The sequence below is a fragment of the Arvicola amphibius genome, chromosome 3 (assembly GCF_903992535.2).
Source record: "Arvicola amphibius chromosome 3, mArvAmp1.2, whole genome shotgun sequence".
Classification (NCBI taxonomy): Eukaryota; Metazoa; Chordata; class Mammalia; order Rodentia; family Cricetidae; genus Arvicola; species Arvicola amphibius.
Genome location: NC_052049.1, coordinates 166,691,168 through 166,718,869, shown reverse-complemented (window position 1 = coordinate 166,718,869; position 27,702 = coordinate 166,691,168). Strand labels below are relative to the sequence as shown.

At 46.3% G+C, this 27,702-nt stretch overlaps 1 protein-coding gene across 1 annotated transcript; it reads left to right on the top strand.

The window, feature by feature from the left end:
- The first annotated feature begins 655 nt into the window (after positions 1-655).
- On the top strand, positions 656-27,433 carry Il20rb (interleukin 20 receptor subunit beta). Its single transcript, XM_038323343.1, has 7 exons — positions 656-1,290; positions 11,178-11,304; positions 12,812-13,002; positions 17,700-17,824; positions 19,718-19,868; positions 23,608-23,750; positions 27,197-27,433. Exons 1-7 carry the CDS (start codon positions 1,251-1,253, stop codon positions 27,317-27,319), a joined length of 900 nt encoding a protein of 299 aa, XP_038179271.1. The 5' UTR covers positions 656-1,250; the 3' UTR covers positions 27,320-27,433.
- Positions 27,434-27,702: the final 269 nt, after the last annotated feature.

Below are 27,702 nucleotides of genomic sequence, written 5' to 3'. Positions count from 1 at the left end.
AAGAACTTATTGAGTTCCCAAATTTCGCACATAGTAAACTCCTAGGGAATGTTGGATGACCCAAAATTATCTTGCAAATAAGCTAAGAAACTAGAATTAAAATATGTTCAGTTCAAAAATCAATGTGCATTCTCAAACCAATGCTCATTTTACCATTATAATTTGTGCATTGGGGTTTTTTAAGTCCTCAAGGAATTAAAGTTTATTGGATTTTGCTTAAAATTTTTAAAAATTGGTTTTAACTTTCAATAGTGAATTCTTGATTCAATTTTAAAAGATTAGAGAATCTTGTTCACGTTTTCCTAGTTCTTCTACCACAAGGTGCCAATCTTGTTAGCATATTATGTCCTAGATTTTCTTTTTTGCAGACTTGCAAATATAAAACTATTATTGTCTACCTTTTGACTTTTAGAATGGCATTTAAAATTGAGGCCACAGAACTTGGCAGTGATGGCACACACTCCTTTAATTCCAGCACTTAATCACTGTGAGTTCAAGGCCAGCCTGGTCTACAGAGTGTGTTAGGACAGCCAGGACTACAAAGAGAAACCCTGTCTCGAGAAAAAAAAAAAAAAAAAAAAGGAAAGGAAAAGAAAAGAGAAAAAAAAAAAAACCACCTGAGGCAACAGCTGTGGGTTGTAGCTTAGTGGTGGAGTGCTGTGTAGCTTGCACAAAGCCCTGGGTTCAACCCCTAGCACTAGAGAACAGCAGTAATAGTAATCATTTTGCTTCTCTACTTTTCCAGAAGTGTGTATTAGCAAACAGAGCTAATTAGCACCCAGCTTGAATGAATGGGCAGGGAGGCACTTGGCAGAGGATGCTCCTCGATGAGGAGGGAAAATAATCCTCGGTGTTCACTGTCTTCTGGGAAGAGCCAGGCCCTCCACAACTGAGTCTGCCTGCCCAGATGTCTCCCTCGGGCAGATGTCTCAAGCTCCCCAGTTATCATTTCTCTGGAACTCTCACAGGCCGCTCCCCTTGATGCAATAGCTGGGTTTGGGCAGAAAGGGTGCTGCAGAGTACGCCCATTCTGAGCATTTGGGCCAGCTCCTCTTTCCAGAACAATTCAAGCTCCATTGCAGCTCTGACCTCAGCACCAACATCTGCTTCCTGAAGCAAGATGGCTAGGATGGACAGAAAACTTCACTCTGGAAGGAAGCAATGACCGGTCACACTAAGTTTGCCAGAGACCTTCACCCTAGTCACAGGCCGGCACAGTGGTTCTGCGAGGAGTCTGGACAAGTCTTGTCATGTGGCTTTTCTGCAGCTTGATCTCCTGTTTTCTCACAGGTAATAAAAAATTTAAATACATCTGAGGTTTGAGACTTGAATACAGTTTAAGAAGGTGACAGTACTTTCCTGGGTTTGGGGTTGAATTAAAATGTTTTTGGTTTGCTTTGATTTAGTCTTTGGTGTTTTGCTTGTTTGTTTCTTTGAGACAGGTTTTCTCTGTGTAACAGTCCTGGCTTTCCTGGACTGCTCTTTGTAGACCAGGCTGGCTTTGAATTCACAGAGCTCCACCTGCGCTCTGCTTTCCCGGTGCTGGGTCTAAAGGAATGCACCACTGCCCAGCATAAAATGCTTTTTAATACCTTTTTATCACCATCCTCCACATCTTAAATGCCTGCATTCTATTTGTAAAATTTCCTAATATCCCCCAGACATCTGGAAAGATGTCATCAAGATAGTTTACAGAGTTCTATGCACTTTGCTTTTTATTTCATTTGGTATTTTTAGGGATAAAGTATAGTTATTGCAGTCATTTTTCATGTGGCAATTAAAATGATTAAAAATTCTGACAAGCATAAAGGATATAATTTATAAGCTTCATATTGGGTGTAAGATTTATAAAATTAGATTTTTCTTGATCCTCACAGAAAAAGGTACTTCACACTATTTATAAAAAGATTTGGTCTAGGGGCATTTTCTCTGCCAGTAAGGTTATGGAATTTTCTGTTCCACTCCTGGCTCCTTGTAATTACCTCCTTTATTGTTCCCAAACTGCAGTTCCTTACCTGCTAATGCTTCTTCAAGTCAAACCGCATTTAAGAGAAATTTCTAGTTTTACTCCTCCAAGGTATTGGTTACTTTGTGGTGTCAGTGGGAGCCTTGAGTACTTAAGCAACAAATCAGAACTAAGACAACTTGGAAACGTTTAGCCTACATGGAAACGGATGGTATTCCTGGCCCCAAACTTTCACAGTTCCAAACGTTCAGCAAACGATGCCAAATTCTGCTCACTTCTCATCTGTGTATTCAGGGCTCACCCTGTATTATTTGAGCCTATTTCTTCCTACTTTTAGGAAATAAATTTAGATTGCAGGCCCCCTGCTGTCTTTACAGTTGATGTATTCTGTCCTTACTTTCTTGCCTTAAACTTTGTTGTTATGATTCTCCAACAGGGGCTGATGACATGGCTCAATAGGTATAGGTACTTGTTGCCAAGTCTGATGAACTAAGTTCAATCCTCAGCACACAGGTGGTAGAAGGAGAGAACCAGCTTCCTCAAGTTGTCCCCGACCTTCACACACTTCCTGTGGCAAATGTGTTGTGTTCACACCTGCTCCTACCCTGAGTCCTTTCTCTCATTCTGTGTGTCTGTGTGTGTGTCTGTGTGTCTGTGTCTCTGTCTGCCTGTCTGTCTGTTAACTATTCTGGTCTTTTGGCATTGCGAATGGTAGTGTCAGAAAATAATTGCTTTAGTTAAGGTTGCCTCCAAGTAATTGTGAGCATTTGCTCAAGACTGTGTAGGTGAACTTGGCAAGCGCAAAATGAGCTTCTATTGCTTACTAGATCACTGGGAAGATAAATAAAGGTGTCTTACTTTGTCCCTTCTAAGGACAAATAATAATTACTAATTATTATGTACTAAGAATAACAGTGACAGCCACAACTGACCCCTCCCTCAACATTTCTCCCTTTCCTTCCTTCCTTCCTTCCTTCCTTCCTTCCTTCCTTCCTTCCTTCCTTCCTTCCTTTTTTCCCTTTCCTGAGATTGAACCTAGGACCTCATCATGCTGGGGCAATTGCTCTACTATTGAACTATATTCTCACAGCCTTTGTTCCCTAGTTTTAGGTTTTTTTTTTTTTTAACTTTTCATGTTTCAGATGAGGGTCTCCCCAAATTTTCTAAGCTGCTTTGAGCTTGCTCTATAACTCAGGAAGGCCTTGAACTTACAATTCTTCTGCTTCACCCTTCCAGGAAGATGGAATTGAAAGCCTGTACCACTAAACATAGCTCACATTCTGAGTACATGGTGCTCTAGCAATAGATGGTCTTCAGACATTTCACATCAGTCTGCAAGGCAGGTCTGATGGTCCTCATTTCAGGGCAGGAATCAAGACTCAGTTGGGGTTTGGCTCTGATTTAGCCAGCTCCGGAGTGTGTGCTTTGTCCTTCTGTGTAGAAGAAGGGGAGACACGGATGTAGCTAGAAAAGGGAGGCTTGACAAAGGGGAGGGATTAAGAGGGTGCCTTTGCCAGTGCGTTTACCTTAAAGCCCGTTGGAGGAAAAGATAGTGGAAGAACCAAACACGATGAGGTGACCAGTGGGGTCCAGGCAGGAAGAGATGCAGCAGTCTCAACCTGGAAAGTGAGCCCAGTGACTTTATGGAGGGCAGTCTTCCTGCAAATTCCCTTGCACCTAAGATCTTAGGAGACATGAATCTCAGAGCAACTAGAAGGACCAAGATGGTGGAGAGATTAGGAAACCCACAGGCCTAGGCTAATCTTATGGGAGTCAAGAAGCATGCGGCTCACTTGTTCAGTTTCCCTCATTGTTCCTAAGTTCCTTTTCTATGACAGGCTCTGCGCTGGGGGCTGATTTGAGATGAACAGAGTTGGCCTCTGCTGCAGTAAATATAAACTCTACCAGAAAATATACAGAAACCCCCCAAATTGGGAACTATCACATTTCAAACTATTCTTATCCACCAGAAGTAAATTCTAGATCAGTGTCCCTGTCTCAAATGAACATTGGAGTCACTGGGGAGCTGTTACACATGTAACTGCCAAGGCAGCCAGAGATTCTAAATTCGTCTGGGGTACTGCCTAGGCACTGGGATTTTTGAAAGTCCCTGGGTGGGGCTCTTTAGAGCAGTGGATGCTTACGGGACTGGGCAGGAAAATGCAAGATGAGACAGGAGCATCTTGTGGTAAGCAATGAGATGCTTAAAATAGGATGAGGGCCTAAATGTAGCATAGTATCTTGGGTTGGATCTTGGAATGGAAAAAGTTGTTAGTGGAAGAATTGGCAGAATCCAAATGAAGTCTAGAATTTTGTTATGGTAATTGATCCTCATTGGTCCCACAGTTTTGATAACTGTATCGTGGTTACATAAGATGTTAGCATTGTTTGGAGCTTATATTGTCTTTGAAATCTGTAGATCTAAAGTTACTGTTTTAAAGCCTATTGATAAGGTTGAGTATTGTGACCCGTGCATTTAATCCCAGCACTCAGAAGCAGAGACAGGTGGATCTCTGATTTTGAGGCCACCCAAGGCTACATAGATCCTGTCTCAAGAACAAATAAACAAAAAACAATACAAACTGTGGTGGCATACACCTTTAATTCAAGCATTTGGGAGGCAGAGGCAGGCAGATCTCTGAGTTCAAGGCCAGCCTGGTCTACAGAGCTAGTTCACCAGGACAGTCAGAGCTACATAGAGAAACCTTGTCTCAAAAAACCAAAACCACAAAACCAAAAAAACAGCAACAACAAAACAATACAAAACAAAATCAATTGAGAAAATTAGAATGGAAAAAGAGTGGGAGGTGGGCAACAATGAATCAAATGGATACAAGACCCAACCTGAAAGAGTTTTAATAGGCCAAAGCTGGAACAACTGAGTATCAATAATAGTAGCATTGGAGTTTAGCCATAAAATGAAATCAGTACCTATGAGTCTATGCAAATAAGCAAATCTCTGAAAACATAACAAATCACGGAGGAGGAATGGCTCTTCTTTTCAGGAGCATCCCAATTCAATGAAAAGAGACTCATAACTGCAGAGATAATGTGAGAAAGGGTGAAAAGGATTTGCATACTCTCACATATCCCTCCCAGTGTGTTTATTAACTAGCAGGTAAATTGCAGCTTTGCAGATCAAGATTAGCATCACTGGTAATTACACATATTGACACCATGTTCTTCTGTGAGTACAAAGCAAAATACGTATTTTGCAACCAGTTGCTTGGGCTTACTCTCTTCTGACGTACGTAGAAAGAGTACACAAGGTGGAAACGAATGCCCTCAGCAAGAATGCTTGGGAGACGGTGCCTGAGCATGTTGATGCCCACAGGAGGAGCATATTTGGCCTTGGGTTGGCCCTGGGGACAGAGACCTTTGCTACATTAAAGCACACAGCAATCACTCAGCCAGAGTGTGCACAGTCTCAGACTAGACTCTAGTCACTGTGCTCAGACTTCAAAGAGCAAAGCAGTAATATATGGCTTGGAGTGTGGGGAGTCTTGAGTCTTACTAGCAGGTCTAAGGCCAAGAGCTGTTGCAGCCTGTCTGGAACCAGCCCCTGGCCAATGCTGTCCTGAGCACCTCTCTCACGGTGCTGTCACATGGCTGAGACCTGTCTCCAGCTAGCATGCGGAAAGGGACAGCCTAAGACTGATCTCCCTTGGGAAAGCAGGATGGGGGTGGGTGGGTGAGCAGCTTCATCAGCCTTTGAGAAATTCATGAAGGATACTGAAGGAACTGAAATTGGTGCACCATCCTGTCGCTCTCAGGCATGTGTCTGGGGGAACGTTCCCAAGTGTAAGATGGTGCTGTGGTAACAAAGACATCGGATAAAACAAGCTACCCTTTAAAAATGTGTAAATTCACTCCATTCCTGTGAAATCACACAGACCCAAACTGAGAACAAAGCTATAAAACAGCCAATCAGTGCTCTTTAGAAACGTCAAGGTCATAAAAGACAAAGACAGACTGAGAACAGACTGGAAGAGACTAACTAGGTATGACAACTACATGGAGAGTCCTGGACTGGTTCCCGGAAGAAAGAAAACAAAGCATAAAAGCGTAAATAAAGCACAAAGCTGATAAGACTGATTAGCCTGTGGCACCGCAGCGACCGTCGGGTTTTCCAGTCACGCTACGTCTGTGGACATAGGAAGGACGGACAAGGGAATCCGGAAGCTCCCTCTGCTGCTGTGCATCTCTGAAAGTCTGAGATAATTTCCAGTGGAACTAACTTGTCTCCTGAGTCATAGGATTGCATTATGTTTGCGGCACTGTGTCCCTTCTGGAGGCTCTTGGGGTCTCGCTGTTTCCTGGCCATCCTAAGCCACTAGAGTCCTCCTGGGTTCCTTGCTCATGACCCCGTCTCATTATCTGCCCGTTACCCTTTGTCTACCCATTTACCTATTGGAAGACACTTGGAGCAATCCAAGTTCAATTTTAAACATTCATATTCAGATCTTACGTGGCAGAAGTTTCTGTTTCTCTAGGCTAAATGCCCAAGATCACAACTGCTAAGTCAGATAGTAATTGCATATTTAGTTTGAAAAAAAAAACTGCCAAATTTGCCAGAATCAATGTGCCAATTTACAAGTCTGTTGGCAGTGTATGAGGGGTCCATCTTCTCTGTCCCGTTGCCAGAATTTAGTTTTGTAACGTTAACTACACAGCAGTGCTGCTTCATTGTGGTGTTAATTTGCATTTTCTCCTTAGCAAATGATCTAAACATCTTTATAAACAAAATATGCTTCCCTGTGTGGGTGTTTTGGCAGCATGATTTCCTAGTGCCCTTGGAAGCTAGAGGAAGGTATTGGAGCTCCTGAAACTGGAGTTGCAATGGTTGTGAGCTGCCATGAGGGTGCTGGGAATTGAACCTGGGTCCTCTGGAAGAACAGCAGGTGCTCTTAGCCACTGAGCCATCATACCAACTCCAATTTAAATATCTTTTCATGTGCTTATTGCTCTCTCTGTATTTCTGTTGGTGAAATTTCTCTTCATATCTTTTTGTGTTATCTCTTAGTTTTTTGATGCCCTAACATTAAGTTTAGAGTGTTCATTACGTATCCTAGACAGTTGTCCTTTGTGAGGTAATGGTTAAAATTCATTTTAGGTTTATCGTTATATGTGAGGTTTAGTTGAGTTTTATTTCCCAAGCACATACCAAACTGTTCCACTATTATTTGTTTTAAAGTTTATTCTTTCCTCTACCGAATTGCTTTGTTTCTTTATCAAATCAAACTTGAGCATACATGAGTGGAGCTCTCTGAGGTCTTCCATTTTTGCCTTTTGATCTGTGTTTCTTTATCTTTCCTACTACCACAAATTGCAGTCTTAATTACTGTAATTCTTGGAATGTATGGATTGGTTCTTCTGCTCTAACTCTAAAAAATACTTTTATTATCGGGAGCAGCAAATGCCGTGGCACTCATGTGGGGTCCCAGGACAGCTTTGTGGAGAGTTGTTTCTCTCCTCTCACCTCTGCGTGGGTTCCTCACCTCTGCATGGGTTCCGGGGATCTCATCAGCTAGAACAGCAGACCCTTTACTGTCTGAGTCATCTCATGACCTGCTCACTTTCAAACTTGTTTTAGTTGGGTTGTGGGTTTTTCTCAGTGATACAATACATGTTTATGATATTTACAAAGTCCTGGGTTCAAATCTCAGCACCAACACATGTGTACACACTCGCAGATACACATACACAAATACATAGACCACATAGACACAGAGAGACAGACCCACTCATAGGCTCACACACACAAACACATGCCACATAGACACATACAAACAGACGCATACACAAATATACATACTACACAGACACAGATACACACACAAAAACACACACATACATAGACACACACCACACAGACACACACACATACAGACACACAAGAGTTTTAGTTATTCCAGTTCATAATCTTTTTTTTTCTTTTAAACAATGAGACAGGATCTAATACGGTAGCAGCCTGGAACTCATTATGTAGCCTAGGCTTTTTCTTTCTTAATCTCCTACCTCAGCTGCCCGACTGCTGAGATTATGAATGTGAGTGACCAGGCCTGACTATTCCAGAGCCTGGGGGCGGGGAGAGCATTACTGTGAGTTTGACACCAGGCCAAGCTATATAATGAGTTCCAGGCCATTACTGGCTTCATAGTGAGACCCTGTCTCAAGAGAATAAAATCATGTCATTCAAATAAAAATGGATGAAACCTGAAATCATTATGTTGAGCAGAATGATTGAGACTCAGACACGTGTTATTTTCTCTCATATGTAGAATCTAGGTTTGTTTGTTTTTATTCATTTTAAGTATTAAGACATAAACGTAGAAGGGTGGCTTTTGTGACGGAAAAGTGGACCACTAGAAGCAGGGAGGGAAGCAGAATTGGGTGGTGTGGGTTATGATCAAGAATGTGCTGTGCACATTTGAGAGGTTTTGGTTTTTATTTTCAAGACAGGGTTTCTCTGCGTAGCTTTGGCTGTCTTGGAACTTACTTTGTAGACCAGGCTGGCCTCAAACTCACAGAGACCCACCTGCCTCTGCCTCCTGAGTGCTGGGATTAAAGGTGTGTGCCACCACCGCCCAGCAGACATTTGAGAGTTTTGTAAAAACTCTTCTTTTGTACAATAAACATAAGCTAATAACAAAATTATGAACTGAAAAAATAAAACGAGAAAAAGACGTTATGGCTGGAAAGCCGAGAAGCCCCCTTGCGGGTGCCCCAGGTCTTTCTTTCCAGGCAGAGTGAGTACATTAAGGAAGAGACGAAGGCTCATCACCAGGGTCCTATGCTAGAAAAGAGGCAAAGTGCCAGCACACAGGATGTTTCAGGAGCCCCCCTCTCCCTCGTGGTCATGAGGCTTGATGCCTGATAGCAAACAGCAGGTGCCCATCTAGAGGCAGAAACTGAAAGATCCTAGATAAAGGGCCCAGCTGTCACTCTGCCTGCCATGACACTACTAGATACCATCACTGTAACAGTAACGGCAGAGGAGCAGGTGCTTGGCACTAGAAGAGAGCGTGTGAAAGGGGAGAAGAGCTGCATAGGTCCAGATGGCGCCTCAGGCCTCCATGCAAAGCTGAGCTGCCTGAAGTTCTTACGAGTGCAGGTGCAAACTGTAGTGCCACTGTGGGTCTGTCCCGGACACACTGCCTTTATCCATAGAGTAGTCTCCTGTGCCCCACGTGGGTGCTCGGGCTTGCAGTCTGTCTAGGGTAGAGTCTCTGAAAGGTTTTGGTACCCCTCTTTGCTGGACTTTGCCCACAGTAGACCTGAGTCAGAGCTTTCCACCTGGCCACTGATGCCCCATTTGGCCTTGCTGGTCACGAGCTAATGTGTTCTAGTGCCCAGGGATGAAGAAGCTGGAGATGGGCATGTTGAGAAACTGGCAAGAGCCTAAGTGCATTTGCCATGAAGGAGGCTCAGGTTATTCTGGTTCCATAAGATAGCATAGTCCAGGGTTGAGTCAAGGCCTGAATCCAGGTCAGCCTGGCACCAAGGCTATCACGTAGACTCTATAAGGAGCCCAATAGTAAGTCAATAAATAAACCGATTGAAAATGGACAGTAAAATTAAATAGACATTTCTAAAGTACATGATACCAATGACCAGCAGATATATAAAGTAACGGTCAGCGTTGTTAATCATCCCAGCAAAATAAAACAAAATAAGATTATCACCTCACCCTCAGACTAGGAATGTAGCTCAAAAGAAGAACACTTGCCTAAGATGTATAAACCCCTGGGAGTAAATCCCCCAGAACCACAGTAAAAGTGATTTTCATTAAAAAGTTAAAAATAGCAAGCCAAATGCTGGTACATACTATTACCGAGAATGTAAGCTATTATAATCCTTATGGAAAACAGTGTGGAACTTCCTCAAAAAGTCCAAGTGCAACCACCATCTAGATGATTTGTCTACCCCACCACTGGTTATATAATACATCGAAAGGAAAATTAAATAGCTGTGTTGAGACATCTGCTGCACTGTTTACAGAAGCCAAGATGTGGAAATAACCTAAATGTCCATCAGCTGATAAATAGATAAAAGTACCGACATACAATGGGATATTGTTCAGCCATAAAAGGCAGACGTGGGCGATCTGGAAGATATTATGTTAAGTGAAATAAACAAGGCACAGACAGATAAATATTGCAAGTCTCACTCCTAGGCGGAATGTCAAAGAGTTGAGCTCGTGTGTTTAGAATGGAATGCAGTGGTGACCAGAGGCTGGAGAGGAGCGTGGATCCACAGAGAGGACAGGGCAAAGACCGGTTAACAAATACTAAGTTCCAGTTAGAGCTTATTCTGGTGTCCTATTGCATAGAAGACTAACTATAGAGGAAAAAAAATATATTTCAAAAGGCCCAAAACATAGGATATTTGAAGGCTTTGAATTAAAAAGAAATGATAAATGTTTGAGATACATAGGCTTGCCTTCATTTGAAATAACACATTATATACATGTGCTACAACACCACATAGCTACCCATAAATGCAACGGGTACATATTTTATATGTTTATTAAAATAAATAGGGCCAGGGAGATGGCTCACCCAATAAAGATGTTTTCATGAAAACCTGCTGGCCCAAGTTCGAACCTGGTTCCCATTGGTGGAAGGAGAGGATCCTAAAGACACCCATATATACACCATGGCATATATACATTCACACTCATACACATACTAATCATACATACACACTAAAGTAAAATTATAAAAAACATATCCATGAACAAATAACATGCCTCTGCTTTGTTTGTTGTTTATATAGTGGGGGAAATTATGGTTCTTAAACTCAGTAGGGTCATGAAAAGCCAGGCGTAGAGGTGAACACCTTTAATCCCAGCACTTAGGAGGCAGAGGCAGGTGCATCTCTGAGTTCGAGGCCAGCTCGGTCTACAAAGGGAATTTCAGGACAGCCAGGACTGCACAGAGAAACCCTGCCTCAAAAATCCAAAAAGAAAAAAAAAGGGAAAAAGAAAGAAAAGAAGAAAAGAAAGTTAAATAGGATAGTTCTGTAGCAATCTAGCAATGACCTATACAGAATATGAACACTATTCACTGAAGCGGAGCTGTAATCACTACAGATATGCCCTGCTGCCACAGAGGCAGAGCTAAACCAGGGAGGGCAAGACCTAGCACTTGGACAAGTGAGGAATCTGAAGCTCCGCCAGCTCTCACCGTCTCTCTTAATTTCGTCCCAGGCGGAGTGGCCCTTCTGCCTGCCCCGCAGAACTTAACTGTACTGTCAACCAACATGAAGCATCTCCTGATGTGGAGTCCAGTGGCCCAGCCCAGGGAGACAGTGTCCTATTCTGTGGAGTACCAAGGGTGAGTTTGCCTTGCTTAGTAATTTGTCTTCCTTAGACAACATGTCTGAGAGGGGTAGATAGCCCTTCCTTCTCTGCTCCAGGAGGCTTTGAGGCCTGAGAATAGATGCTGTTCCTGGTCCACCCCTTGGTGTGAATGGGTGTGGAGGGACATTTTGTTGTGCCCATTTTCAACAGCAAGCCAACTGTCTGGTGGGTTTGGGCCTGACCTGCAACATGGAGAACCACTCCCTTTGGGGTATAGGAGGTCACAGTTTTCTTGACTCTGCGTGTATATCTAGAAGCCCAAGTCAGTCTTGACTCTAAAGTTCAGCTGGCCCAGGGGTGAACCTGATTAGTTTCCTCCAGCTGTCCTGGCTCTAGCAGACTCTGAAAAGTGACTGCAAAGTTGGTGCTCAACATATTTCTTTAGCAATAAGCACAAAGCTAGTCCTGCATGTGTAGTCATTCTTCTAGGCCCTGGGGAGGACACAGAGGTGCACACTTCTAGATACAAGGAAATTAGCTTCTAGAGCAGCATTTCTCTATCTGTGGGTTGTGACACCTTGGTTCACATATCAGATATTTACAGTAAGATTCATAACAGTGGCAAAATTATGGTTATGAAGTAGCAACAAAAATTTTTTATGGTTGGGGTCCCCACACCACCACAAAAAACTGTATTAAAGGGTCGCAGCATCAGGAAGGTTGAGGACCACTAGAAGAAGATACTAAGTACACGGGCTGTGTGCTCTTCAGTTTTACAGCCACTAGCTACTAGTAGCTATTTAAGTTTAAATTAAATTGAAACATGCTTTGAGTTCCATTCTTCTTTGTTTACATACTCTAAAGCCACAAGTGGCCAGTGACTACAGGATGCAAAACCTTTCCATCAGCATAGAGTGACTAGGCAGCAGAGCTCTGAGCCATACGTAGAGTTTTGAGTCCCAGTAGGAAGCTGTGAAGGCAATGGAGTTGAGTTTGCAGCTCCTTTGTCTTAGGTGGTGGCCTCCGGAGGAGGTGATATTTGCACCCTACCTGTGGGATAGCAGAGGCAGAACATTTGAGACAATGATGATCTAGTCAGAGATCCAAGGCAAAAAGAGATCAGCATTTCGAAGGGGAGAGCCACAGGTCACTGGGTAGAAACAACATCTTTAGGGGGTAGGATGGAAGAAGGCAAGAGCCTCGCAGGAAGCCATTAGGAACAGAAGCATCATGGTCTGCTGTGTGGAGTGTTTGAGGAATGGGATCTCTACAGTAGAGTGTGGAGAATGGGAAATCACCACAAGCAAGGCATGATGGTGCCTGAGAGGAGGGTGGTGACCACGGACAGATTCAGGCTCATGCGGAGGTTCCCGAGGAATAAACGAGAGTGGTGGGTGGTTGGGAAGCAAGTAGAGGATCTGGAGTTGGGGAGAGAATGCTTATCCTGCTGAGCCCCAAAAGCAGAACGGAGGCAGTTACAGCCATCTCTGAGTCCGTCTCAATGGGTATGTGTGATTCTGTGCTTGCTTCTCCTTGACCAGGGAGTATGAGAGCCTGTACAAGAGCCACATCTGGATCCCCAGCAGCCAGTGCTCACCTACCGGCAGTCTGGGGTGCGACGTCACTGATGACATCACTGCCACAGTACCATATAACTTCAGGGTCAGGGCCATGCTGGGCGCACAGACTTCAGCCTGGAGCACTCTGGAGCACCCCTTTAACCGAAATTCAAGTAAGGCGCACCTCCTCCCACCCCGCAGGAACTGCCTTTACTTAGATGTTCAGCTTGAAATCAACTGGTGTACTGATAAACACAAACCACCCTTTCTGACATGTTTGTAAACTGCGGACTGTCTCACATGCTGTCTTTCTCCTTCCCCACTCCTGGAGAAGGCAGTCCTGGCTGTCCTTGTTAGGGTCTACCTGTATGGAAGCTCTAGCCTTGGCACTAGGATTCTTACTCTGAAATGCCTCCGTAAATCTCTCCCATCTGGAGCCTCATTAACCCCATACTGCTGAGAGCAGTTTGGTTGTTTAAAAACATCTGCATATTTAACAGCTACTAGAAACATTCCTCTCTGTGGGTGCTGACAAATACCTTTGCTATTGCAATTATAATAGGAAAAAAATTGGAAGGGAAGAGAAGACTCCAGGCATGTGGATAACTGTGGCTGAGTGCAAGCCATGGCTAGAGTGTAAAGGAATGTGTGCTTTTGGGATGAGGTGAGGGATGGATGGGCCGTGGAGTAGAGAAGCAGCTGCCCCTCTAGTGAAAGTTCATCCAAGTCAGTGGATGGGAGTAGTGGAAGAAGATGGGGTCTGGGCCGCGTCTTTCTTACAGAACAAACACTATGGCCCCTGGGAGGAAAGTGAGCTGAAGTAGGTAAGCCTGCAGGGCAGAGGAAGAACGAGAGGGGAATTGTTACATTCAGCTAAGCCAGGACGGATTCTGGTTTGTAGAGTAGGAGGGGGATGGTGTGTGTGTGTGTGTGTGTGTGTGTGTGTGTGTGTGTGTTGGCTAGGCTTATATCAACTTGACACAAGCTAAAGTTATGTGGAAGGAGGGAACCTCAGTTGAGAAAAATGCCTCTAAGATTCAGCTGTAAGGTATTTTCTTAATTGGTGATTGATGGGGAAGGGCCCAGCCCACTGTGGGTGGGGCCACCCCTGGACTGTTGGTCCTGGGTTCTGTAAGAAAGCAGGCTGAGCAAGCCATGGGGAGCAAGCCAGGAACTAGCGCCCCTTCACGACCTTAGCATCAGCTCTCGCCTTCAGGTTCCAGGCCTGCTTGAGTTCCTGTCCTGTCTTCCTTTGGTGATGAACGACAATATGAAAGTATAAGCTGAATAAACCCTTTCCTCCCCAACTTGCTTTTTGGTTATGGTGTTTCATTGTAGCAACAGAAACCCTAAGACAGGGAAGTGGATGAATTCAGGAGATAGGGATGCATTTAAAATGGACCAAGCTTGGGGACCAGTTACTGGGGATGGAGTGGGAAAACAGAATCTAGTTTCTTACCTGGGTTGGTGAGAACCTAACAGGAGAAACAGTTCTTGAGAATAGGAGACACTCTATGTGTTTTTGGTGCTCAGGTTCCTGCAACATGGCATGCTATGAATGCATAGCAACCGGAAATCAGGCCTTGGACTCTTGGAGGTGAAATTCAAACACACAACAAAGGTTCCTAGCTATAGTCCTGGAAATAGATGTGAATGTCCAGGGACAAGGTAGGGAGGATAAAGAGAATCCAGAACAGGGTCCCAGAAAAACAACAACAGGGTTTCAGATGTAGACAAAAGGCTATGAGGAAGTGGCTGGGTAGGCAGAAGGAGCAGAAAACCCCTGATAGGCTCTAGGAGGTCCCTGGGTGGTGTTTGAGAAAGTGACTGTGGTTGCAGCTGCCACACATAGAGGACTGGGTGGTGGTAAAGGGATAGCTCCTTGTCTAAGGTGGGAGTCGGGGGAGGGGATGTCAGAGTTTGGTGCTAGGGAAGGGCAGAACCCTCAGTGGCCCATTTTCTTCATGTGACAGAAGATCTGCTTGTGGGCTCGGCTCAGGAACATTAGGTCAGTATCCAGTACTAGTCAAGTTATTGAGGACAGAGGATGCTGAGTGAAAGTCAGGAGGGTTTAGATAGCAAATGATCCCAAATTGGCCCTGAGGAATTATGAAGGTTGGTTTAAGTCCAGCTTGGAGCTTGAGAGCTGTATGCGTGCAACATTTTGCTTTATGGGATAGTTAGTTGAGGGGATCGCATGAAACGCTCAACACAGTCCAGTCTATCACAGCTCTCAACTTTTGTTAGTATGAGTAGTGTTGCCCTGGGGATGCTGGAGTTGAGAGTCAGGGAGCAGAGGAGGAGACCAGGACTGTTGGGATGGGATACCAGGGAGCCTTTTGTTGCCTTCTCTGCTAGGCATCTTTCCCAGGCACCGGGGAGACATGGGGAGACGTGGCTGCAGCGGCAGGACCCCAGTGCAGGCACCTGGAGGTTTACGACCACTGGAGGACCCAGCAGCTCTTCCTCTGCCCACAGAGTTCAGGTAGCACCCAGCACTACTTCCTCTGGCACCTGGGAGCCTGGGGATCCAGCCAAGAACTCCACTGGGGTCTGGCAGCTCTCACTGGAAGGAAGGTCAGGTCAGATAGAGATCAGGGAGTGCCAACAGTTATTTGGGAGGGGCCGGACAGTGAAACTTGTGCTTAAGAGGCCAGCATAAACAGGAAAAGGCCTTGCTGCAGGGGAAGCTGAGAGGGGAGTTTCAGGTGCTGAAGAGGGCAGGGTCTCTCTCAAGAATCCTGTGGTCTTCATGTGTGGTGGAGTCAGCGATCTAGCTGGGGTAGTTTTGCGCCCTCCTCCCTTTGGTTTTTCAAGCTCTGGCTGTTCTGGAATTCACTCTGTAGACCAGGCTGGCCTTGAACTCACAAATATCCACCTGCCTCTGCCTCCCGAGTGCTGGGGTTAAAGGTGTGCGCCACCACCACCTGGTTGGCACTGCCACTCCACCTGCCTTTTCCATAGTGTGTGTGTGTGTGGGGGGGGGCTCCTCTGATTTCTCTGACACTTGAAAAAATTGTGCCTTAGTGTTCTCCCACGGAGCTCTCTTATTCTTAAACTTAGTGAAGGCAGACATTCTTAAACTCAATTTCATGTTATAATCACATGGAGCTTAAAGGCCACCCGTCTGGGGCCATTCCAGGGGTGTCTGATTTAAATGATGTGTGAGCGCCCATCTATTTGGAACTTCAGATTCTACCCAGGTTGTTGTCATGTGCAGCCAGAGCTGTGACTCTCTCCTGCAGCGGACAGAAACCTTACACAGCACAGGCTAGAAATGGAGACTGAATGGGCTTTAATTCTGGCTCTTGGCTATGTGACTCTGGGCAACTTCCTTAACACCTCTGTTCCACAGGACTAGGGTTTACCTTCTGAAGTTTCTTGGTGGGTCAGGTGAAAGAAATATAGAGTGTGTAGGGCAGAGGTTTCTGCCCCAATGCTGGGAAAGAAAAAGAAATAAAAAAATAAAATTCTCTAAATTGAAATTCAGGTCATTTTGTCTATCAAAAAGACTGGGCATTCAGAGGCCCAGATTCCAATAACATGTGATTTAAGAGTGGAGGAGCGGGCCTTCTCTGTGTGTCTCAGAGAGGCAGTGATGTTGCGTCTGGACTGCTCTGTTTGCACAGGTGGCCTGACTTACCAAGTCCTTTTGTCCGTTCGAGAGGGATGTTTTCTCCAGTGAGGATGGCAAGGGAAAAATACTTTGCCCTCTGAATGCTCCCTCTAGGAACTGCCTTTCTTCTCCACACCCCTTGGGCCCAGATGCAAAGGGTTGTAGCCCATGACGCATCCCCTCCTACTTCCCAAGCCGATACCAACCGTCACACTGGCCCCTCTGGTCCTTGAGTTTCTAGACTGATATTGAGGGGCAGGGGGGGGCAGCCTGTGTGGACCCTTCTGTTCTTGGCCTCTTGGTGGAAAAGTGCCCCTAGGAGCTGCTGGCCTCTCTGGGAACCTGCACAGTGAAGATGGAGCTTGTAATTTCTAGAACGGATTGTCTTCTGACTTGCTGACAGTTTCCATGTGAGATGAAGAATCTGGGGGTCAAGAATAGAAGGGCCAAGCCCCCCAAGTTGCTAATTTGCTGGTGTCTGCAAGGCACCAGATACCAGTGTGTGCTGGTGCTCTGTGTAACAACAGACGCTAGGGTTGGCCCTGTCAGGCATGTCCTTTCCCAAGGAGCAGAGACCAAGCCAGCTGTGCCCAGTAGAGTTTAGATCAGGCATGTGTTCAGCAAGCCTTAAGGACCAGCGTCTGATCACAGGATGCACTGAGGTGAAGAACAGAAAAATACGGCCATGGGGAGAGAAGACAGAGCATGCGCCTTCAATGGGACAGTGATGTTTTCTTGAGTCCTTCATCCCTTCTCTTGAGCCTATGCTCCTGGAGAAGGGACAGAGTTCTTTGGAATAAAGAATGGATTGTAGTAAGTCTTTACCGTTTGCTTTCCACTCAGTCATTATTCAAAAACCATTTTTTATGAGGGCCACCAAGATGGCTCAGCAAGCAAAGCCGCTTGCTGCCAAGTGGGAAGACTTGAGTTTGATTTCCAGAACCTACCTGGTGGAAGGAGAGAAATGGCCTTTATGTTTTATAGGCAAGTGCATGCATGTCTGCGTGTGCACATGCACATAATTTTTGAAAACATATTTTAATATAAATAGAATTTTAAAAGATTTCATGAGCACCCGTGGAGTGCAAGAAACTCCTTATGTGCACGACTCCACATCCTAGAACCCTTTAGCAGCTCCTCTCTCTCCCTTGGCCATAGGGCTGCTGTATTTCCTCTAATGACTTGGTCATTTTACCCCAAGAAAATCAGTTCGCTCCGGAGCTGGCTTTGATTCTTTCTTTCTCTCGTTAACAGCGGTCCTCACCCCACCCAGGATGGAGGTCACCGAACACGGCTTGCACCTGGTTATTAAGCTGGAAGACCTGGGGCCCCTGTTTGAGTTCCTTGTGTTCTACTCGAGGAAGGAGCCTGATGCCACGGTGAGGCTTCCCACTGACCTTGGCCTTTGAGCCAGGCCTCAGAGCAGCACAGCTTTCTGGGGCTGAGGGAGTCAATCCCAGCTTTGTAGTGCTTGTGGCCTAAGTGGCCCGATCTGGGTGAAGTGGGAGAAGGAAGGGATGAGAGAACCATCTGCCAATCCCTTCCTCAAAGATGTAACTTTTGCTCATCCTCCACCTTGACCAGGACACTTGGGCCCTCTTCAGGCCAGGTCTACCGAAGTCTCAGAGGACTCCTCCCCTTTCTCTAAGGCCCCACCTCACTGGACTCCCTAATGCCTTTTGGATGCCTTAGTTTTTCCTCCTTCGTCAGCTAGTCTTAGACACTTAAGGGCAGCAGGCCAGGATGTTCCAGCTCAGGGTGTTCCGGATGATTTCAAAAGCACAGGAGGTGGGCACAAAACCTCTCAAGGGTGTGTGTCTTGGCAGAGTGCAGAAGGGGGGGCTGCGAGCCAGGAGCTGGCTTATGAATAAGCCTATCTAATTATGATCGGGCGGGTCGTGCAGAAAGCCTGGAAGGGAGCTGCCCTTCCCCGTGGGAAGGTTGCTGTGGTCTGGGGTGAGTGGGAGGCTGGCCCTCAAAGAAGGAGGGTCAAATAAACAGCAGCAGTGGTGGCGGTAGCAGCAGCGGGGTGAAGCTCCAGCAGACACAGTGAACACCATTCCCTGTGCAGCCCTGTTGAAGCTGATGTAATGACAAGGTCTGATGACCTACTCCAGGGGACCCAGGAAAAGCTGGCTTTCTCAGAAGGATCAGTATGGGCAACAGAGACCCTCACCAAATCTGCGAGCAAAGCAGAAGTATAATCTTAACTACTCAGGGACCCTGACCTGTGGAAGCCTTGCTGGTCTCTCCCTGAAGGTCTTAGTGTAGCTTCTCCCCTTCACTTCCAGGTCCTAGACATGCCTATTACTGTGCCCCCCTGAGTCCTCCAGGCATCTCAGACTGACCCCCCCATCCAGTCTTCTCCCTTTGTCCTCCTGTCCAGCTTGAGGTACTGTTTCCCAAGACCAAATCCTCCAGGGGTGAATCCCATTGCTTGTGCTCATCAGTCCGAGCTCTGTGGGTTTCAGGCAGCCAGCTGAGCTCTGTGGGTACCCTTCTCAGGCCTGGGTACCCAGTGTCACCTAGTCTAGGGGCCGTGTACATGCTCCCGTGTACCCTTCCCTGAATGGGACAGCTATTCTTGGAACATGGTGTGGGCAGGTGGGCCAGGATGTAGGCCATTGTTTGCCCTGCTGGGTCAGGGTATACTGGTAGGACACCGTATTGCCAGCCAGGCAGATGGAACAGGGTGGGAGAAAGGCTGGGGCTGGACAGGAGGAAGCAGGCATCAACTTCATAGTCTTGGGGGGGGGGGCGGAGCCTATTCCCCACCCTCATATCTGGGAGGCTCATTGCTGAGTGAATACCCTGAGTCATCTGGGCTGGGTCCTACAAGTTTCTACAGGCTCCTCTGCAGGCCTGGGGCTTAGAGTGGGAGTTGAAGGGTGGACAGACAGGTGGATAGGCTCCGCTCAAATGCTATTTGGCTGGAGAGGCTGTTTCTAAACACCTGTTTACCCTTGTGCCTCTGCCACTCTCCTTGCCTTGCCCTGCTTCCTCTTCACAGCCCCAATCATTACACGGAATGTGTGTATGTGGTATTTCTCTCCTGCGCGCAAGCTCCCATGCTGTGTGCCTATGTCAATAGTACAGGCTTAATACATATGAATGAGTGGATGAATGAGGAACGAGATGCCTCCGTGTGTGCACGAGGAGGAATGTTCTCTGCGGTCTGGAAAAGGGCTATCTGCACTTTTCCCCCACCTGGCTCTCCCCACATATTTACCCCAGCTGCCCTTAGGCAGTGACTGTGTTTTGATTTCTTAAAGGAGCATTTTAAGGTGGTGAAGAGTGGGGACAGTCCACTGCACCTAGGAACCCTGGAACCAGGGGCCATGTACTGTGTGAAGGCGCAGGCGCGGGTGACCGCCATTGGGAGGCTCAGCGCTTTCAGCCAGACTCAGTGTGTGAAGACGCAAGGTAAGGGTAACTTGCCTGTTCCTGGGTCTCTGCACTTGGCAGCCCTACCAATGGTTCCAGGTCTGTCCCTTGCTTTACAAATTTGCTTTCAGGGTTGGTGGGTTCTGAAGTAAACTCCAGTTCTCCCCAGGGGTAGGAGCCTACCCTGGGGGCTGGGTGGGATTTCTTGAGCAGCTGCCCACAGCAGTTTCTCCCAAAGCCTCCTCCTCTCAGCACCTTACTGGACTAGCTTAGCTGTTGGCAGAGTTGGCTGTAGGAGAGTTAGACCTTGGAAGGAGGTACCACACTGTAGAGCAATATCACAACTTCCTCTGTCTGGAAGGGATCTTACAGTCTATAGAATCCTCTTTTTTGACTAAAATTTTTTATTTGAATTAAAGCAGTTAAAATGTGTGTGTTGCCTATGTACATGTGTGTAGGGATATATGTCACACATGTGGTGTCAAGGACAAAGACTGATATTAAGTATCTTTCACTATTTCTGTTATTTTATGAGAAAGGCTCTCTAATCGAACCCAGAGTTTGCTCATTGGCTAGACTGCCTGCCAGCGAGCCCTAGTGACTCCCAAGCACCAGGGTTATGGGTGTACACAATCACTCCGGCTTTTACGTGGGTGCAATGGACCCAAACTCAGGTCTTCATGCTTGCATACCAGGCGCTTTACTGACTGCGACATCTCCCTAGACATTTTTTTAATTTTTATTTTTTGGTCTACAGTAATTAAAAACTCTTTGAAAAGAAGCAAAACCCATATTATTTTGAATATATTAGTCTATTCATACTGTCCAGAAAACATAATAGACATTTAAATTGTCTTCTCCATTTAGGTAATTCCTGCACCTTTTCCCTTCAGTATGAGTTTCCTATATATGAGTTTTCCTATATATGAGTTTCTTCTGGAGGCTTTTAAAACTCATATACATGCAAATGAGGACATGTATGTATAAGTATGTACATATATGTCATCTTTTAAGCAAAAGTGATATCATATGCACTGTTCTGAATCTTGTTTCTATGTATTGTGTAGATGTTTCTAAATGATAAAGAAATCCTGTCATCACTTCTTCATTACAAAATCCTACTTCATTGTGAGTGTGTGTGTTGGCTAATTTAGCTGATTTATGATTGATAGAAGTAAGATTCTCCCCACACTAAAATACTTTGCTATTGCAATCAATGCATTCATTTTCTTGTGCATAGATGACATTTGCTGATATACCAGCAAACACATACACATATATATATATATATGCACACACATATATGTATATATGTGTACACACACACACACACACATATATATGTTTGAATGATATATAAACTCCTGGAAGTAAGGTACCTTGGTCAATAGACACATACTCAACTTTGACCCTGCTGTAAAGTTGTCCTCCAAAGATCCGCGACCCTTCAGTCGTCATCCGTGTGAAGACTGCACTAGCCCTCGATGACATACATATACCTGGTTGGTTGGTTGTTTTTCTTCGTAACATTATCCATGCACACTTTCTGAGTAACATGGTACTTAAAATATTATGTGTCAAGCTTAGGAAAATCCAAATAATAGCTCAGAACTATAAAAAGCAGGAGTTAAATATCTTACCCTTCCCCATGCTGCTCAAGAGAGCCGCTGTTAGTTTGGATGTAGAATGCCCCCAAGGGCTCATGTGTTTCCACGGCTGGTCCCTAGCTGGTGGCACTATTTGGGAGGATGGAGAGCCTTTGGGAGCTGGGGTCGAGCTGGAGAAAGTGAGTCTCAGGGAGGTGGACCTCGAGGTTTAAATCCCAACCCCACTTCCTGTCCTGTTTCCTGAGCCATGGGGATGTAAACATGCAGCTTCCTGTTCCTGTGGCCACAACTGACAACTGTCCCTACAACCATAGCTCCTCTGCCGTGACAGAAGGCATCCTCGAGCATGAGTGGAAATAAACTTTTCCTCGGGTTGCTTCTCGTCAGGTGTCTGAGTCACAGACATGCTTCTGCTGGCAAGTCCTTCATTTATTCTCCCACATTGTCTGTAGCTTCCAGTGCTTCCTCCACTCAGGGACCCGAGTGTTCCCACACTCTTTACCTGGCTCAGCTGCACTGTGTGGCATGTTGCAGCCAGCTCCCAGTGTCGGCGTGGGTCTGCCTTCCTTTTTTTCCCCTCCTTTGAGACAGGGTCTTACTATGTAGTTCTGGCTGTCCTGAAACTCCCTCTGTAGACCAGGCTGGCCTTGAACTCAGAGACCACCTGCTTCTGCATCCCAAGTGCTGGGATTAAAGGCGTGCACCACTATGCTCTAGTTGTCTTAGTTTTTAGAGATACAACTTAAGCCACCATATCCTTATTGATGGCAATACTATGTACTTTCCAAACTTGCTCCGTGATTAGTCAAACTGCAATATGTCTATCTTATTCTCCTAACAGCTGAGAGGCTAACCTACCATGCCAATGTTCCACAATACCTTAGATCGGCCCCTTTTCGTTTGGCATTTAAATCACTGCTATTTGCTCTCGAAGATGCGGTTCTTCTATTAAATAAGTATTTACAGAACACTGACTATATGCCAAGTCCTGGCCTGTCCACTGGGGCAGAGAAGAGAGTCCCTGCCGTCCAGTTGTGGAGACAAACAGCAATCTAATGAGCTCATGAGGTGCTTTCCAGTGTGTGTGTGTGGGGGGGTTGCTGTGCGGAGAGTCACAGCACACAGGGATGTATGAGTGGTAGGAGACCATTGGGCGGATGGCTGGTGACAGCCTGTGACTCTTGTCTGGATATTCCTGTGAACTGACTGATGCATGCACTTATTTCCTTCCTTGAAGTGATTTTCTGGACCGGACATCACAGGAGTGGACCAGAAGGTTATTGGCATTGTTCATCTCTTGATGGCTACTGCCAAAATATTTTCCAAAAGTGAAACAGTAGACATGCCCCACCCCGCAGGCCACAGCCACGTGAGCCAAGGCACTGCTAACATTGTGAGCAAACGGTCCAGGCAGGAAGTGATAAACGTTTGCAAGTGGTTAGATAGAACACAGAGGTGGGAAACTAGCTCGTCCCATCCTCTGCATCTCCAGATGCTCAGACTTGGTGCTTCTTGCTGTATTTGTTAGCAAACTCAACATGGGCTTTGGAGCTATCCCTACCTGTTTGTCCTGGGTAGGCCATTAACCCATCTTGAGCATAAATAATATCCTCTTCAATGACAAGGATGCTCACTGTGAGGAGCAGGGGCCCAGACCTTAGCAGAATGCTGGGAGATGGAAGTAAACCTAACGCACGTAACAGGGGCTTCATCTGTGAGTTTAATGGGACTGTTTGGGGACTTACTATTTTCCTCCATCATAGGAGTCTATGCCAAGAGCAAATTGTGAAACACTTTGTTTTTGGTTTCCGCCCAGCCCTGTTCTGGGCTGTTCTGCTCCAACACCTCCCCCTCATCCTGTCTGGGGCCTGGCAGCCTGCCTTCCTCTGGCAGTAGTGCCAGGTACAAGCTACCATGGGCAATGCCTTACGTTCCTCCCCCACTTCCCAAGATTGAGATGGCAATCTTCCCTACGGCTTTCTAAAAACCATACTTATTGCGATTCCAGGAGAATGGTAGTAACTGCAGCCCTTTGGAGGACACACCAAGTCTCAGGGTGCTGGCACCCGCTGTCTTGACCTGAGTGCTGCTCTGAGAAGCCCTCAGAGGTGTGGGCCTGGTGGTTTCCTTTCCCTGTGGCTCCTAAGTCTTCTCCTTTGCTTTGTACCCAGGAGAGTCCCTCCCGCTGGCCCTGGCGCTGGTCGCGTTTGTTGGCTTCATGCTGGTTCTCATGGTCGTACTGCTCTCCATCTGGAAGATGGGCCAGCTGCTCCGCTACTCCTGCTGCCCATCTGTAGTCCTCCCCGACACTTTGGTAAGAGTATTATCTTACGTCTCAGTGTGACGTTGACCAGATGCATCGTGGGCTTCAGTTGGGCTTGGACACATTTTTCCGTGCTTTATGCAGACAGGCAGAGAGAGGAGAAAGTACTGATGAGGTGTTATTTATCTTAGTCTCTGCTGCTGTAATAGAACACCACACACTGGATAAGTTCTAGAGAATAGAAATTCATTGGCTTCTGGGTGGTGTTGGTGGAGTGAGGTTGAAGGGCCTTATGGGTGAAGGTCTTCTTGCTCTTACAACATGGCTAAAGGTATCACCTAAGGGATAGAACAAGTTATCAAACACGCGGCCTTCAGGCCTTATAGCCCACATTCATGGAGCCGAGGCCTTTCCAGCCTCATCATGTCCCGCAGTTCCTGACCCAACATGTGGTTTGGGGGATCCACTCAGGTCACAGTAACCCCCGATCAGAAGGTCTGGGTGAGTCCTCCCAGAGGCTCTGCCGGGCCATTCTGCTTTCCCACAGGACCTGACATTACCAAGAGGGTGGCTGTGTTACTCAGCCCCCGGGTACTTAGTGATAAGCTGTGTGGTCTTGTCTTCCCCAGCACCTTCTGAGTTCTCTTGGCTTCCCTAGTTGTAACAGCAGCTATAGCCAGAAGCAGGTTCTGACTCAACACACTCAGTCTGTACGCCAAGGGTCTCATGCCTCTCAGGTTTAAGACCATGTGGCGTGGAAGGTGCTTTGCCTCGGGTGGGCATGGAGTAGGCAAGGGCAACGGTGAGGGCCTTCGTAGAGACTGCTCAAGGAGCTGTTCCCCTCGGTGGGTGTAGGCCCTGTGTGTCTGTGCCCTGGAGGGGGAACGAGCAAAGGCAGGCCTCAGCAGCTCACACATGCCTCATCTGTGGGTCTTCAGAGCACCCCACCCTCCCCGGGCTCTCAACCAAAGAACAAACAGGAACCAGAGCAACCCCCTCCACCCTTGTCACCCTAAGGTTGTCACAGTTCCCTTCTGGTGGGGAGTTAGCAGGCAGTTGCTCTAGTCAACACACTGCCGGGATTCCTTAGCAGTGTCGGCAATCACAATGAAGCCACTCCTGTAACACCGATGAGGTTTGCTTTTGCCTCTGCACAAGTGGAGGAAGTCTCCCTTTAACCCAGTATTCAGGATGCCCTGCCACCCTTCTCTCCTAACGCCAGCTCTCCTGTCCCTGATACGTCCATGTGGTCATAACAGTGTTAGCCGACCCTAGCACAGAGCTCAGTGCGTGGGCGGTGGTGAGGGCGCTGCTGTGTGAACTCGGTTCACTGGGGTTGCTCTGACTTCTGTATGGTAGTTCTACAAGTTGATTGAGAGAAGGGTGTAAAGACCCTAGCCATGGATGTAGGTAGCTGCATCTGTTTCTTCCTTTATGCCAACTTTTCTTTTTTTTTTTTTTTTTTTTTTTTTTTTTTAGAAAGGGTCTCTCTGTATAGCCATGGCTGTTCTGAAACTCACTAGGAAGACCAGGCTGGCCTTGAATTCACAGAGATCCACCTGCCTCTGCTTCTGAGTGCTGTTTATGTGGCACTCAAGATTGAACCCAGGGCCACTGTACATTCTAGGCAAGCACTTTACCAACTCAGCCCCAAGTATATACATTTAGAATTCTTATTTATTTATTTATTTATCATGTATACAATATTCTGTCTGTGTGTATGCCTGCAGGCCAGAAGAGGGCACCAGACCCCATTACAGATGGTTGTGAGCCACCATGTGGTTGCTGGGAATTGAACTCAGGACCTTTGAAAGAGCAGGCAGTGCTCTTAACCTCTGAGCCATCTCTCCAGCCCCCTAGAATTCTTTTTTATCTACTCTTTTGGTTATTCTTCACATAGATTTTTTTTATCGTTGTTACAGGAATTATCACATACATGACTGTCACAGTTTTTAAAGTATGAGTATTTGTATATCCGTCAGTATACCATGTGCATGCAGTGTCTACAGAGGCCAGGAGAGGGCATCAGATTCCCTGGGACGGGATTACAGGCAACTCTTAAAAAGAAAGCATTTAACTGGGGGCTTGCTTGCAGTTTTAGAGGGCCAGTCCCTGACCATCATGGTGGGAAGCAGACAGACAGGCATGGCGCTGGAGCAGTAGCTGAGAGCTTTACATCCCGATCTGCAGGCAGCAAGGAGAGAGAGAGAGAGAGAGAGAGAGAGAGAGAGAGAGAGAGAGAGAGAGAGAGAGAGAGAGAGAGAGAGACTGGGTCTGATGTGGGCTTTTGGAACCTCAATGGGAGCCATTCTCATTCAAATCATTACAGAGAGAAGGGGTGGGGACAGGGAACAAGATATATCTTTCTAGGGACCCTTGGTTCTTAGTAACCTACTTCTTCTAATGAGCTCTCCCTCTTTTTATGGCCTCCAACTATGTCAAATTGTGACCACATCAAGGGATTATTCCATTGCTCTAATCACTTGCCCAAAGCCTTCTAGAACCAAACCCTTGTACATGAGCCAACGGGAGATGTTTCAGATTCAGGCCATAGCAGGCTACTTAGTAATGGACTGTCTGAAAAGTCACTCTCTGCCTGTTTAAAATCAGCTATGATTGTGTGCTGGGGGCTCTGGGAAGAGCTAGAGGCATGTAATACAGGAGTAAGAACAAGCCTGCCCTTGTGATCCTCTGTCTGAACTGGGCACTGCTAGATCTTATCCTAAAGCCTCACAAAGTGGGTCCTTCTCAGAGCTCTCTGGTGTAGAAGGTTGGATACTACCTCCCCCATCCCCCCGAATTATATTTGAGTTTTTGTGGAAATGATTTTCACAGAAAAGCACTGACCCAGCAGGGCCATGTGGGAATTGCTAGACAAGGACCAGGAGAGATCTCAGCAGATGCTGGGAGCCTCTGACCTAGAGACTTGGATTGTCCTGGAGGGTTTTGTGGCTTGAAAGTTAACTAGGACTGCGGGGATGGATCAGCAGTTAAAAGTGCTTGCTACATAAGCACCCAATGTGAGGACCAGAGTTCAGATCCCCAGAACCTATATAAATGCTGAGTGAGTGATCAAGGAAATCTCTCAGTGCCAACCTAGGACCTGTACATGAGCACATGTACCCACCTACACATGTGAGAACATGCATGCGTGTGCACACACACACGTGCGCGTGCGCACACACACACACACACACACACACACAGAGAGAGAGAGAGAGAGAGAGAGAGAGAGAGAGAGAGAGAGAGATCGTTCAGTAGTTGAGATTTCAGTCAGGCGTGATAACACACACCTTTAATTTCAGTACTTGTGAGACAGAGACAGGCAAATCTGTGAGTTCGAGGCCAGCCTGGTTTACAGAGCGAGTTCCAGGAGAGCCAAGACTACACAGAGAAAACCTGCCTTGAAAAACAAACAACAAATAAATACTTGGGATATCTGTGCTATTCTTTTTTGCAATTACTAATGAATGATTTTTGTGAAAATGAATTTTTAGAAAGTCACCAGTTCGTCCCGGAAGCTGATCAGCTGCAGACAGGAAGAGGTGGACACCTGCACTGTGGCCCCCCTGTCCTCGGAGCATCTTTTCGGGGTCTGGTTGCTCCAACACTGCAAATGACTGGGTGATTGCCAGGTAGCCAGTTGTCTCTGTCATCTGCTGCACGTTTTGGAAGCTGCTTGCCTCTTATGATTTAGCCAAGCCATTTCTAATACAAGACTTAGACTCCTTAAGATAGAATGATTATTGAAACATTTAGCATATGTTTCTTCCTTAATATTGTTTATACTGGTTGTAATTCTAATTTTTATACTTGATATCTGTTTTTATTGTATATAGTTTTGTATTGGGTTTGGAACTCTCTTAATTAGAGAAAAGGGGGAGGTGATGGGGAACCTCCTTCAGCCAGTGGCCTCTGAGAGGCTGGACCAGGTTGAGGCGTTGGCTTTTGGGTACCAAAAAGCCACGGTCCCACCCTGCTCTGCCTCTTCTTCCTGAGAGCC

What these genes read in the sequence shown, in the direction of transcription:
- Il20rb (XM_038323343.1), top strand. Translation starts at nt 1,251, where the DNA reads ATGTGGCTTTTCTGCAGCTTGATCTCCTGTTTTCTCACAG. An exon ending in CCCCTTTAACCGAAATTCAA is followed by an intron (nt 13,003 to 17,699) that starts GTAAGGCGCACC and finishes TCTCGTTAACAG; the next exon opens with CGGTCCTCACCCCACCCAGG. An exon ending in TAGTCCTCCCCGACACTTTG is followed by an intron (nt 23,751 to 27,196) that starts GTAAGAGTATTA and finishes ATGAATTTTTAG; the next exon opens with AAAGTCACCAGTTCGTCCCG.